General features: G+C 44.2%; 1 protein-coding gene across 5 annotated transcripts in view; it reads right to left on the reverse strand.

Annotated features, from left to right (window-relative positions):
- ASTN2 (astrotactin 2) overlaps positions 1 to 15,094 on the reverse strand; it is a 1,056,817-nt gene that overhangs the window by 58,327 nt on the left and 983,396 nt on the right. For all 5 annotated transcript variants that reach the window (XM_061426655.1, XM_061426656.1, XM_061426657.1 and 2 more), the window contains one exon: positions 3,010 to 3,151. In XM_061426655.1, the coding sequence (XP_061282639.1) occupies positions 3,010 to 3,151 (142 nt within the window). The remainder of the gene's footprint in view (positions 1 to 3,009; positions 3,152 to 15,094) is intronic.

Below are 15,094 nucleotides of genomic sequence, written 5' to 3' on the forward strand. Positions count from 1 at the left end.
AAGAAAACTCATTTTGGTTAGCAATGAGCAAGCAGAAAATGCAAAACCCCAAGAACTGACATTGAAACTCTTTTAAAACTGGAGACTTGAGTCGGTCAGACTTCAGGGGAGGAGAGCCGCCAGTGGGGTGAGAGACGGGTCCAAACAACATGCTGGCTCCTTGTCAGAGCGGCCCGCATCCCAGGCGGGTTAATATAACTGGTTTCAGAAAGAAAATAAAGAAGTGTTCAGCATTAGGGATGACAGGCTCATGACGAGCACGTTTCCAGGACAGGAGAAGAAGTGATGCTCCTGCTTTGAGAGGTGGGGGGGGATGTTGGTAAAGAGGAACGGAAGAGGTTAGGGAAGGTACTCATCACTCCTGGAGGATGGCAGCTTATGTGTCAGCTCTCGGGGTTAATTGCTCTTGGGGTTCCATAAAACATTCCCTCTCTTGACATAACGGGCCTGTAGGACTCCAGCCTGGGTAATGCTGAGTCCCCACAATGTCACCCAGAGACAGGGTCACTACTCAAGTCTCAGCAGACAGGAACCACCTGCTGGCGCTCTGTCCCTGTCTGCTACATCTTCTCTCCCAGCAGTTGGAGAATGCAGGGGGAGGGAGTTGAAATTCATTACTCCAACAGCAGGGGCAGCAAGCACGATAGAGACAACAGCTAACCGTCCTCACACTCCTACTGGGGGCTTGTGACAAAGTGAGGAATTCTGGGGTGTTACTAGCTCATCAAATCCTCCCGGGCTCCCAGCAGACCAGACACCATATTGTCTGATTTACACACGGAGGGAAATGGAGGCTGGAAGGTTGAGAAGTTCCCTCAATGCCAAACAGCTGAGGAAGTGCAGGGTGGAGGTCTGCCTGCCTCCAGTCTATGCCCTCAATAAGGGGTGGAGGTCAGAAGTCAGGCAGCAGGAACTCTTTCCAAAATGTTGCTTTCTTCATACGATCATAGCCTTTAGAGTTGAAGAGGATCATAAAGCTCTTAATCTCGTCGCATACTTGTATTTCACAGATGCAGTGACCCCAAAGCTCAAGGGATTAGCATCAGAGTTTACTGATTAAGAGGCTGCAGATTCATGCTCCAAAGACCTAAATGCCAAGTCATTGCTGAAGGCCTGAGGTAAACACTACCACGGCTGTAAAAGTTGCCCACACGTCCCACTGAAAGATATCTATAACCCATTGTACTTTAGGGATTCCATTCCTAGAGTTCTTGCTGTCCCTGACTGATCCTGCCTTTCTGTATAAAATAAAACCTGGGCCCCAACATCTATGACACAGTCATTGGCAGAGCCCAGGTCAGAAGCCTGATTTCCATCTCATGGTGATATACCTGAGTCTGGAGCATGAACACACTGAGTGTTACAATGAGCCTGAATATGTCAAGAGCTGAAAAGAGCCCAGTGGTCTTCAGAAGAGTCACGGTCTTCCACAGAAAATAGGGATGGGATACGTTTTGGAGATGAGGAGTAGGCGCTCAGTCCACCAGGGAAGCCCTTTGGAGATGGGGGACATTTACAGATCGTGAGGGGCTACCCTGGCGGTTCAGGTAGTAAATGATCTGCCTGCAATGCAGGAGACCTAGGTTCGATCCCTGGTTCGTCCTTCCTTTCAAGTTGGGAAGATTCCCTGGAGAAGGAAATGGCAGCCCACTCCAGTGTTCTTGCCTGGAAAATCCCATGGACAGGGGAGCCTGGTGGGCTACAGTTCATGGGTTCACAGAGTTGGACACGACTGAGCAACTAACACATACACACACATGGCTTACTGAGCACATACTTAGACACTCTGCTAAGGTGTTCCTTATTGAATTCTCATGCACATCTACAACCTGAGTTTTATTATTTCAGCTTTACTGAGGTTCATAGAAGCAAAGTGACTTAAGGCCACACAACTAAAAATGTCAAACCCGGATTTGAATCCATGGTCTGTGGTCTTTCATACTACCATTAGATTTTAAGTTATCTGAGGATAGAGATTTTGTCTTGGGCACATTTATACTTGCTTTCTAACAGTGCCAAGACATAGGAAATATTTAGACAGGTCTATTGAGTAAGTAAATGAGTATAAGTGAGTAAATAAAAATGTGAGTGAATTAAAGGATGAATAAATAAGTGAAAGAATGATGGAGTATAAGAATGAATGGATAGATAGATGAATGGGATGGATGGATGGATAAAGGAAAGAAGAAAGGGGGAGATAGATGGAGAGATAAACAGTGGATAGATGGATGGATAAGCAAATGAATCAATGAATAAAAGAAAAAATATGAGTGAGCTGAATAATTAATTGGTCAACAGTGCCGTAGTCAACAATGGCAGCTTTCTAGATGGGAGAGGGAGGTGGCTTACGGCTTCATAATCAGAGAATGAAGAGAGCAGGTCTCTAGAACTCTCTGTTACAGCTCTGTGGCCGCATATGAATGAAGAAACACTCACTGAGTTGGGAAACAAAGACAATGAGCCCCTTTCCCCTCGGAGATGAACAGGTGAGTCTCAGATGAGTCAGCGTTTGCATCTCCAGACATTGGGATGCAATGACTCTGTGCAATACTCTATGAAACAGTTATAATGGTACTATTACTAAGGGTCTGGATGGACCTAATAGTGAAAGAGTATATGTATATCCTACAAATGTATATAGACTTTAGATATGCTGATCTACCATCTTTCAGAGGGGATGTCATGAAATTGAGAAAAGAACACCACGCAGAGACTCCTGTCTCTGCCCTCCTTGCAGACTTGCTGTGCCCCCTCTCTGGCCTGCTGTTTCTTCCTCAGTAGGAGGAATGGTTCTGAGTAACTGGCTTCCTAGGGCCCTTCAGCACTAGCAGTGTATGATTCTGTGACTCACTTTGGTGATATTTCTAAATCTTAGCCTATCAAGGTGCACACACAGACTGGTCTATAAAACACTTGGCTGGCCTGGACAGATTACTCATGCCTTGCCTCCCAGACTACTTAAACTTTTCCTGTCTGCTTCACGCTCCCCACATACAAAGTACGTCTTACTTGTAGAGACCGTCGGGCTCCAGACACTTGAAGATGACGGAGTAGATACTGACTTCAGGGACCTCTCCATGGCTTCGACCAGCTGCTACACAAGATGTGCCCAGGCCAGAGAGTAAGTCATCGGCAAAACTCAGGAATTCTCCTGGAGGGAGACAAAGAGAGATGAGCTCCCCAGCTCAGGCCTTGGTGAGCAGACATTCTTGCTGTTGTCCAAACTCATCCAACGTCTGGATACCATTATTAAGAGGATTAATGGACAGAACAAGCACAGGATATGAAAATGACACAGATCAGGGTCTACTCCTGATGACTCTTTGCTTAAATTTCTGTCTGCATTTTCTCAAGTGTGACATGAGATACTAACACCTACCTTTATAAGATTATAGCAAAGCTCAAATGAGCTTACTGTGCAATGAAAATGCTTGACAAGGCAACAGGAGGACAGTGCTCTCTGTCTAGAGTAACTATTTTGGCCTTGTCACTGCCATTTACTTCCTCTCCCCTTCTTCAGCAAGCTTCTTTGGAGTGGCAGTTTCCTTGCTCGCATGATGAAGGTGTTGGACTAAGGATGTCAAACAGGCCTCATGTCACATGGTCACTGTTACACATCGGTACTGGCTTCATGGTGTGTTATGCTGAGCTGGACTGAGACTGTTACAGCGAACAAGGAAAGAGTTCCATGACTGATTAGTGATGAAGCTCATGAGACAGGAAGGGACAGTAGACGAGCAAGTGCCTTGGACCCCGTGATTCCCAAACGTTGGTCTAGCCATTGGATTTTAGGAGGCTGCTGAAGTTTACTAGAAACAGGGCTAATCAGAAAGATGAGATGGGCATTCCTGGTGGCTCATTGGCAAAGACTCCACCTGCCAATGAAGGGGACACAGGTTTGATCCCTAGTCTGGGAAGAGCCCACTGCCCTGGAGAAACTGAGCATGCGTACCACAACTATTGATCCTGTGCTCCAGAGCCCAAGGGCAGCAACTACTGAGCCCGTGAGCCACAGCTATGAAAGCCCACGCACCTAGAGCCCACGCTCCACGACATGGAGATGCACAGCAAGAGGCCCGTGCACTGCAGCAACAAGTAGACCCTGTTCTCCACAACTGAAGAGCCCACGTGTAGCAGGGAAGACCCGGCACAGTCAATAGAGTAACAATTTTAAAAAAGTGAGCAGATACGTCTTTCTATAAAATAAAAGAAGGGAAGATGAAGACTAGAAAGAATAACTAAACATCTGAAATCTTGGGATCTAGGCTTAGCCTAGAATTTGCTGTATAACTTTGGACAACTAAATTCCCATCTCTGTACTCCAGTTCTCTCCTCTGAAAAGTGAAGGTACTACAGTCACTGTTTGGATTTCTGAGAACATAAAATAAAAACAGCTGTGCACAAAGATTAAGTTATGAGGATAAACACTGTGGTTCTACTTACACTAGCAAGGATTCTAAACCAGCTAAATATTTAATGATAGCAAGACAGTAATATTAACTATAGGTCAATGATGCAATGAAATATTTTATAGTCATCAAAAATAACATTGAGGAAAACAAAGTTATTTGAAAGGATATCCATAGCACAGTAAGTTAAAAAAGAACAGTTTACATTATTACAGAATAATTTAATTTTTGGTGGAAATTTTACATGTATATCTGTCTTAAAAAAGGAATAAGATATAGAAAATGCATAATATGACTTTGGAAAGTGAGATAATGGGTACTTTCTCTTTTAGTTTTGCTTATCTATCTTTTAAAAATTATCTACAATGGACATGTATTGCTTTTGCAACAAGAAAAAAAAATCAATGAAAATTACTTTAGTAAAAGGCGAAAGATTTATACGATCTGAAGAGAAACCAGAGTTTGGCAAATATGTTTGGAGGTTCAGTTATGTCTGAGACACTTTGGCAATTAATATCAGCATGGATGAGGCATGTGCACTCTCACTGAGGAGCTTTTCTGTTTTCCACTGCATCGCCTTGGACTTGTGTCAGACTTAGCCAAGTCACAGAGCAACAGAAATAATAAACAGATATTTAGACCTGATTCAGTGTTTTCTCAGATTATAATTAATAACCATAAAAAAAAAAAAAGCTGATACTCAGAACCTGACTCACTCCAATAAGCTTAAGTGAAACTATGCACCCAAAAGGAAAGGAATATATTCTGAAGCCACTGTAGAAAGATTTACTAAAACATTGCAAAGACATGCAGCTCTAAATCTAAAACATAGGGATCTTTCGATTTCCATCTTAGTTGAAGATCTCCCTAAAAGAGGAGTTTGTACCATAACAAATATCTCCTGTACCTAGATCATCAGCACCTCTGGTATTTTGCTGCTGTTTAGTCACTAAGTCATGTCTCAGTCTTTGTGAACCCATGACTGTAGCCCGCCAGGCTCCTCTGTCCATGGGATTTCCCAGGCAAGAACACTGGAGTCTGTTGCCATTCCCTTCTACAGAGGATCTTCTCAACCCAGGGAAGAATCCTCATTTCCTATATACTGAACGTAATTCTTTACCACTGAGTCACCAGGGAAGCCCTCTCGTATTTTAGCAATTCCAAAACTTAACAAATAAGCCATTTGGCTAAAATAGTTTGAAGACCCTTCACATATATTTCTTGACTTATTTAATATCTTGTTTGATTCATTAAAAAAAGTAAAATTGCAATGATGAGGTAATTATATAAAAAAAAAAAAAAAGAAAATTACTTAAAAATTAAAGTAAATGAGCCAGACTAAATGGCCTCTGGGGCTTCCCTCATAGTTCAGTTGGTAAAGAATCTGCCTGCAGTGCAGGAGACCTGGGTTCAATCCCTAAGTTGGGAAGATCCCCTGGAGAAGGAAATGGCAATCCACTCCAGGATTCTTGCCTAGAGAATCCTATGGACAGAGGAGTCTGGCAGGCTACAGTCTGAGGTGTCAAAAGAGTCAGACACGACTTAGCAAGTAAACCACTAAACCACCAAACGGCCTCTAAGTCTTCCAGTTCTAAAACAAGATGATTTTAGAGGCAAGTGAGGTACTACATGTAATATGTGATATTACTACATGTAATGAAATGAGATGAGGCTTCCAAACTGCTGACTCCTTGTTCTTCTTCATGCATGATATGGAGGGCTTTGCACTCTTTTCCTTACTTAGATTCTCAGCAATAAACAAGAGGAGGACGTCTGTTCAACTGTCTTCTCTCTATGTGGGATTAAGGACGATCCAACATGGTAGAATCATCATGAAACAGTAACACTGGCCGTGTGTCTGGGAAGACATGGCACTTCTCTACCAGGAAACTGAGTGGACAGAATTTACAGATCACTTCCTTTTGGTCTTTTAAAGAAGAGTTTCACCTTCACTCACAAGTGAGCCATGTGACAGTCATCTGACTGAGCCGTCCACATGACCCTGGGGTGATTCAGACAGTCAACAGTTCTAAAACACGTTTGTCCCTGCGGTCCAACAGTGTACGTCTGATGTGTCTTTTGTTTCCTGCTTTTTACAAAGAAAAAAAAAAGCAGACTTGATACATACGTGCCAGAGCAAGTGTCTGAATCAGGCTAAAGTCAGGACATACAAGTTCAGCTGCTATTGCCAGACAGACTTGGGACTGAATTTGAGTTCTAACAATTATTACAAGTCCCTTAACTTCTCAAGTCTCAGTTTGCCTTTCTGCAGCAAAGGGTCAATGACTCTTATGAGATTGGAGTCTAGAAAGAAAGGCTGAGTCCAGGAAGAAAGTCTGTTTAGAATCAGAGGTTTGGTCCCACCCCTGCCCCCCCCCCCAAAAAAAAAATTGAGGAGGTAATTGAAATGCTTTTTATCACCAATTTTGGCATCCCTGTGTTTTCTGTAGGCCTCTTATATCAGGCTTCTTCCATAATAAAATCATAATCCAAAGATGTCTTCCAATTGGTACCAAAGCAGAATAATATATGGGGTGAAAAATAAAGGAGAAAAGACAGGAGACTATTCACTGGATGGAGTGAGGGCTTTGTTTCTCGTGGTTTTTCAGGATTCCAAGTCTGGCTGCTTGCAATTGTTTTCTTTGAGCTTGAATCCATGTCTGTCTGCTTTTCCATTTGCTTCCAGATAGCCATAGAAAGAGTTGGCCCTCAGTGAGGGAATTCAGTATGCTGTGGCCTGTATTAACTGTCTTCAAGCCAAAAGATGGTTGACATTCAATTTCAAATGGACATAGTTTTCCAGACATTTCCATGCATTTCAGAATAACTTAGACCATGGATAAAAGCCCCACTGGTCAGTAAGTTCAGCACACGTCTCAGTTTATAGGTTTAGTTCAAGGAAAGAAACTGGATAACGTGGAGTAGATGAACTAGTCATGCCAAACACATGATGATGATGCTTAGTGTTCAGTTCTGTTTGGGACTATACACACATAATAACCGTCCAAACAAAAGCAGTTACTATGAAGGAAATGGATATTTTCATACCAACCTTTGTTTTTCCCATTTAATTCTCACAAAATTCAGTCTTCAGGAGTTAAATGTTAGTATCTCTGTGATAAAGCTAAAGTTAAGCTCACAAACTTAGGAAGAGAGAGAGCTGAGATTTGAACCCATAGCCTCCTAAATTCCAAAGCCATTCTTTGATGATACGCTGCCTCCTAGAGAAAGTTCAAAAAACCAATAGTGTTAGAAAGGGAGCTTTCTCAATTCCTTTCGAATTGCAGTTGAATTCGTGCCACTCTCTTAGCTCTACGGGCTTGGGAAATGAAACAATAAAAGAAATGGTCCCTGACCTTCCACAGCTTGTAATCTGACAACAGGAAGGGTTGTTAAATACAAGAACAGACCCATAAAGTAAATTGTAAGATTGCTTGCATTGGCACTCTATTCCAGAAGGTTTCAATGCAGCCTAGAAGGAGACAGGTGAATGCAGCGACCCCTCACTGTCCTTCCTCTCCCCATGAGGGTGCGGGGTGGCAAGAAAGGCCTGGGGGCTTCTCCGAGTACAAAGGTGAATTTGTGCAATTCAACATATGCACTGTGGTATCACGGTATACTACATTCCCTGTCTGGCAGCGGTATAATTGAATGAACAGCAATAAAGTGCAGTGGTTAAGAGGTTGGGCTCTGCATTTACACTGCCTGGGGCTAAATCCTGGTACATCCCCACTTACAATTTGCTTTGGACAGGTTCCTTGACTCTCCACGTCTATTTTTATCATATGTTAAATGGGTAGAATAATGTGATCTAATTTAACAGCATTGTTGTAAATATCACATAAAATATTATATATGTATGCTGTTTACAAACCAGTTAGCACGATGTCTGGCATACAGTGACAGCTCAAAACAGAAGTCAGCTATGAGTATTGTTTTTGTTATTATTGTTGCTGTCATCACAATATAGGAGAGATACAAGGACCACCAGGGATTATTTTTACCCAGCCTGCTCCTCTTCCAGGTGACAAAACTGAAGCCCAGATAAAGAAAGTAGCCGTGCCCACGGCCGTACACAAAGTGGGAGGCAGCCCTGGAACAAGCTTGGCCTCTCAACTCCTAGAGCCTATGGGACATTCCTGCCATTGAGCATATGCGATAAAATCTCAACTCCTAGAGCCTGTGGGACAAGTCCTGCCATTGAGCATATGCGATAAAATCACTGAGAACAGAAGAGCTTCCGCAGCTGCTCAAGCAGCCTGAGCACCTCAGTTTGTGACCAGCTTTAATCAACACGCATGTGAACCATATACGCTGGGCTTTGCTTATGTGCCGGGCCCTTTACATGGCGCACAGCTCCACCCTGCCATCGTCTCACACTTGAAACCTCCGAGGACAATAGAAAGCCCAGGAAAGACAGAAGGCATTCCATAGACTTCACGTATGTAATGCAGTCTGGTGGTTTGTGAATTAGAGCATCTAGACCTCCAGGCAGAAGGAAGAAACAGTGGATGTGGTGGGGGCTGAAGTTGGTCTCCTGTGTACCCACCCCAAACTGCAACCAGATCAACTCCAGTTTGATCTATCTTATAGACCAATGGCCCATGTTTTATTTAGGTTGGGAATAAAGACTGTCTTTTAAAAATCTTGGCTTAAAAGTTTTATTGCTTAAAATGTTTGACTCTTAAAACCCTGCCGCATTCCCTGATAGAAATTCAGAGGCTCGGGAATGTTATTAATACACCCCCGTTCGAGGATTTGCAGCTACCTTCACTCAGAGTCCAGAACCCCAGTCCGGCTCCCCCGCCTCTGAGCGCTGTGCGCCTTCCCCCAAGACACTGCTCGGGCTACCTCGGTCCCCTCTTTCCCGGAACGTTGTCACGGCCGCATGGCAGAAGCCTTCTAGACCCAGGCGGCTACTGCCACCCGGCCCACGCCTGTGCCAGACCACCCTAACATTCTTTTTCTGTTTCCTTTCCTTGAAAACAGACAGGGAGTTGGGAGCCGCTGAACAGGAATGTGCCTGTTCCCCATTATGGCCCTTCTGGGGCTGTAACCTGAGTGGGCTCGGGCCAGACCCCCACACATTTCTTGATCCACTCAGGCCCGAGCCTTGCTCTCGTTACCATCTGCAGAAAAGGTCAATCACGATTGTGCTGAAGCTTCAGAACCAACCCAGCAAAGCACCGAGTGATTTTCCTGAAGGCCCACCTCCTCTGCCTCAGTGGTCTCTCCCCCTCCCCTTTCATCACTGCCTCGGTCCTCTTCCTCCTGGTTCGCCCTCTCCTTCTCCTCCTCCCTCCCTCTCTCCTCTCTCTCTCTTGCTTCTGATTGAGTTGAGGTCACAGTCAAAGCCGGCCATGAGAGCAAATTGAAAACAGGTTGGGAGAAAAGCAGCAAAGAAATTCCAAGATGGAAGCGGCTGGGGCAGTGAGTTATTTAGCCCAGGTGGGGAGAAAGGTCCCGGCTCTGAACGCCACGCTCTTTTCAGGAAACGCTGAGGGGATTTAGAGGCCACCCTGGGCCTGGCCTCTCTCTAACCCGCAGACACTCTTCACTGCAGTGCCCAGGGAGCAGCAGAGCTCTGCATCTCCCCCACATTTTCTTTACTTGGGCAAATGTAGAAGTTCATTCTGAGACCTTGTCAGTGACAAAATGCATCTTCGAGGGCCTCACGCTGTTCAGCTGCAGTCGGTTTGTTTCTTCTAAAACCTAATGTTATTTTAAATCAGAAGAACTGGTTGCAGGATGCTTCTCACACTTGCTGTCATGGCAGTATGAGCTAGGAAAAAGAGATTGGGTTGGGGGGGCAGACAAGACCTGCTTTTGAAGCCAGGCTCCACCACTAATGAACTACATTATCTAGGGATGGATGATTAAACTCTCCAAGACAACTTCTTCATCTGGAAAGTAGAGGATCATCAGAGAATCAGCAACGAATAAATGAGATAATGTATGCAGTATACCTGCTACACGAATGGTTTACCAATGTTAGAGCTCCCTCCCCCATGCTACCTCATCCTCATCGTATCTCATCAATTTGCCGGATGACAAACTCTTTAGTGGTCAGACTCAGCTGCTTTCAGATACATTACATAATACCTAATTCCTTATCACCTACCCTCCCTTCTTTTTTTTTTTTTCTGCAAAATGAAGTAATTTTAATAAGAAGGACAGAAGGTAGGCAATCAAGGAGGCAAGGGAAAAGAAGATGTTTCTTTAGCTCTTAGTGCTAGACAGTTTTATGTAATTCCCTTGATTAAACATTCATAACAACCCTGGCTTGATTAATATTCAATTCTGTGGCCACCTGATGCAAAGAACTGACTCTCATTGGAAAAGACCCTGATGGTGGGAGACATTGAAGGTGGAAGGAGAAGGGGACGAGAGAGGATGAGAAGGTTGGATGGCATCACTGACTCAATGGATATGAGTTTAAGCAAGCTCTGGGAGCTGGTGATGGACAGGGAAGCCTGGAGTGCAGCAGTCCATGGGGTCACAAAGAGTCGGACACGACTGAGTGACTGAACTGAACTGATTAATATTCAGTAAAACCTAATGAACTAGGTTAATTGTGTATTTACAAATGAAGGAACAGGTTCAAAGAAGGTTGAATGCCTGGCCTAACAAGATCCACCTGGGAACAGGAGCATAAAGGCCAGAACCAGAACATTCCCCGTCCAAAGTCTATGTTTTTCCTAGTACGTATCTGCCTATGGACAGCAAGATGCTTCTGGTGGGAGCTGTGTTTTGCTCGCCTCTGTGTTGCTAGTACCCAGCACAGGGCTGGCCATGTAGGTATTTGTGGAATTCTAGGGAATGGCAAACCACTTCAGTATTCTTGCCTTGAAAACCCCATGAACAGTATGAAAAGGCAAAATGATAGGATACTGAAAGAGAAACTCCCCAGGTCAGTAGGGGCCCAATATGCTACTGGAGATCAGTGGAGAAATAACTCCAGCAAGAATGAAGGGATGGAGCCAAAGCAAAAAGAATACCCAGCTGTGGATGTGACTGGTGATAGAAGCAAGGTCCGATGCTATAAAGAGCAATATTGCATAGGAACCTGGAATGTCAGGTCCATGAATCAAGGCAAATTGGAAGTGGTCAAACAAGAGATGGCAAGAGAGAATGTTGACATTCTAGGAATCAGCGAACTGAAATGGACTGGAATGGGTGAATTTAACTCAGATGACCATTATATCTACTACTGTGGGCAGGAATCCCTCAGAAGAAATGGAGTGGCCATCATGGTCAACAAAAGAGTCCAAAATGCAGTACTTGGATGCAATCTCAAAAACGACAAAATGATCTCTGTTCGTTTCCAAGGCAAACCACTCAATATCACAGTAATCCAAGTCCATGCCCCAACCAGTAATGCTGAAGAAGCTGAAGTTGAACGGATCTATGAAGACCTACAAGACCTTTTAGAACTAACACCCAAAAAAGATGTCCTTTTCATTATAGGGGACTGGAATGCAAAAGTAGGAAGTCAAGAAACACCTGGAGTAACAGGCAAATTTGGCCTTGGAATACGGAATGAAGCAGGGCAAAGACTAATAGAGTTTTGCCAACAAAATGCACTGGTCATAACAAACACCCTCTTCCAACAAGACAAGAGAAGACTCTATACATGGACATCACCAGATGGTCAACACCAAAATCAGATTGATTAATTCTTTGCAGCCAAAGATGGAGAAGCTCTATACAGTCAGCAAAAACAAGACCAGGAGCTGACTGTGGCTCAGACCATGAACTCCTTATTGCCAAATTCAGACTTAAATTGAAGAAAGTAGGGAAAACCACTAGACCATTTAGGTATGACCTAAATCAAATCCCTTATGATTATACAGTGGAAGTGAGAAATAGATTTAAGGAGCTAGATCTGATAGATAGAGTGCCTGATAATCTATGGAATGAAGTTCATGACATTGTACAGGAGACAGGGATCAAGACCATTCCCATAGAAAAGAAATGCAAAAAAGCAAAATGGCTGTCTGGGGAGGCCTTACAAATAGCTGTGAAAAGAAGAGAGGCGAAAGGCAAAGGAGAAAAGGAAAGATATAAACATCTGAATGCAGAGTTCCAAAGAATATCAAGAAGAGATAAGAAAGCCTTCTTCAGCGATCAATGCAAAGAAATAGAGGAAAACAACAGAATGGGAAAGACTAGAGATCTCTTCAAGAAAATCAGAGATACCAAAGGAACATTTCATGCAAAGATGAGCTCTATAAAGGACAGAAATGGTATGGACCTAAAAGAAGCAGAAGATATTAAGAAGAGATGGCAAGAATACACAGAAGAACTGTACAAAAAAGATCTTCACGACCCAGAAAATCACAATGGTGTGATCAATGACCTAGAGCCAGACATCCTGGAATGTGAAGTCAAGTGGACCTTAGAAAGCATCACTACAAACAAAGCTAGTGGAGGTGATGGAATTCCAGTTGAACTATTCCAAATCCTGAAAGTTGATGCTGTGTAAGTGCTGCACTCAATATGCCAGCAAATTTGGAAAACTCAGCAGTGGCCACAGGACTGGAAAAGGTCAGTTTTCATTCCAATTCCAAAGAAAGGCAATGCCAAAGAATGCTCAAACTACCGCACAATTGCACTCATCTCACACGCTAGTAAAGTAATGCTCAAAATTCTCCAAGCCAGGTTTCAGCAATATGTGAACCGTGAACTTCCTGATGTTCAAGCTGGTTTTAGAAAAGGCAGAGGAACCAGAGATCAAATTGCCAACATCCGCTGGATCATAGAAAAAGCAAGAGAGTTCCAGAAAAACATCTATTTCTGCTTTATTGACTATGCCAAAGCCTTTGACTGTGTGGATCACAATAGACTGTGGGAAATTCTGAAAGAGAAGGGAATACCAGACCACCTGATCTGCCTCTTGAGAAATTTGTATGCAGGTCAGGAAGCAACAGTTAGAACTGGACATGGAACAATAGACTGGTTCCAAATAGGAAAAGGAGTACGTCAAGGCTGTATACTGTCACCGTGTTTATTTAACTTATATGCAGAGTACATCATGAGAAACACTGGACTAGAAGAAACACAAGCTGAAATCAAGATTGCCGGGAGAAATATCAATAACCTCAGATATGCAGATGACACCACCCTTATGGCAGAAAGTGAAGAGGAACTCAAAAGCCTCTTGATGAAGGTGAAAGTGGAGAGTGAAAAAGTTGGCTTAAAGCTCAACATTCAGAAAATGAAGATCATGGCATCTGGTCCCATCACTTCATGGGAAATAGATGGGGAAACAGTGTCAGACTTTATTTTTCTGGGCTCCAAAATCACTACAGATGGTGGCTGCAGCCATGAAATTAAAAGACGCTTAATCCTTGGAAGGAAGGTTATGACAAACCTAGATAGCATATTCAAAACAGAGACATTACTTTGCCAACAAAGGTTCGTCTAGTCAACGCTATGGTTTTTCCTGTGGTCATGTATGGATGTGAGAGTTGGACTGTGAAGAAAGCTGAGTGCCGAAGAATTGATGCTTTTGAACTGTGGTGTTGGAGAAGACTCTTGAGAGTCCCTTGGACTGCAAGGAGATCCAACCAGTCCATTCTGAAGGAGATCAGCCCTGGGACTTCTTTGGAAGGAATGATGCTAAAGCTGAAACTCCAGTACTTTGGCCACCTCATGTGAAGAGTTGACTCATTGGAAAAGACTCTGATGCTGGGAGGGATTGGGGGCAGGAGGAGAAGGGGACGAAAGAGGATGAGATGGCTGGATGGCATCACTGACTCGATGGATGTGAGTCTCAGTGAACTCCGGGAGTTGGTGATGGACAGGGAGGCCTGGCGTGCTGCGATTCACGGGGTCGCAAAGAGTCGGACACGACTGAGCGACTGAACTGATCTGATGAAACCAAACTTCAGTGGCTGAAGCCTGGATCCAGACACATCTCCCTAACACTATCACTGGTCATCAGAGCTTTCTTTTGGGAGCCAGGCTGCCTCCTGTGTGGTCTCTTTCAGGAGGGCATAGGACTTCCAGGGTGCAGGAGAGAAAGTGAAAGTCACTCAGTCGTGTCCAACTCTTTGTGACCCCATGGACTATACAGTCCATGGAATTCTCTAGGCCAGAATAGTGGTGTGGGTAGCCTTTCCCTCCTCCAGGGGATCTTCCCAACCCAGGTCTGAACCCAGGTCTCCTGCATTGCAGGCAGATTCTTTACCAGGTGAGCCACCATGGAAGCCCAAGAATACTGGGGTGGGTAACCTATCTCTTCTCCAGTGGATCTCCCCGACCTAGGAATCGAACCTGGGTCTCCTGCATTGCAGGTGGATTCTTTTTTTTTTTTTTTTGCAGGTGGATTCTTTACCAACGAGCTATCAGAGAAGCCCATAGGAGGGAAGGGACTGCCAAAAAATATAAGGGCTCTGAAAAAGGTGATGGTGGTCTAGCCAATATCTACTGAGAGCTCCTACATGACTGGTGTTGTGCTAAGGGGCTTCTGGCTCACCCTCATGAGGCTTCCTGGGTGGGGCAGTGGTAAAACAATCCACCTGCCAATGCAGGAGACGCAGGTTCAATCCCCGAGTTGGGAAGATGTCCTGGAGAAAGAAATGGCAACCCACTCCAGTATTCTTGCCTGGAGAATCCCACGGACAGAGGATTCTGGCAGGCTACAGTCCATGGGGTCACAAAAGAGTCAGATATGACAGAGC

This window comes from Bos javanicus, chromosome 8 (assembly GCF_032452875.1).
Source record: "Bos javanicus breed banteng chromosome 8, ARS-OSU_banteng_1.0, whole genome shotgun sequence".
Classification (NCBI taxonomy): Eukaryota; Metazoa; Chordata; class Mammalia; order Artiodactyla; family Bovidae; genus Bos; species Bos javanicus.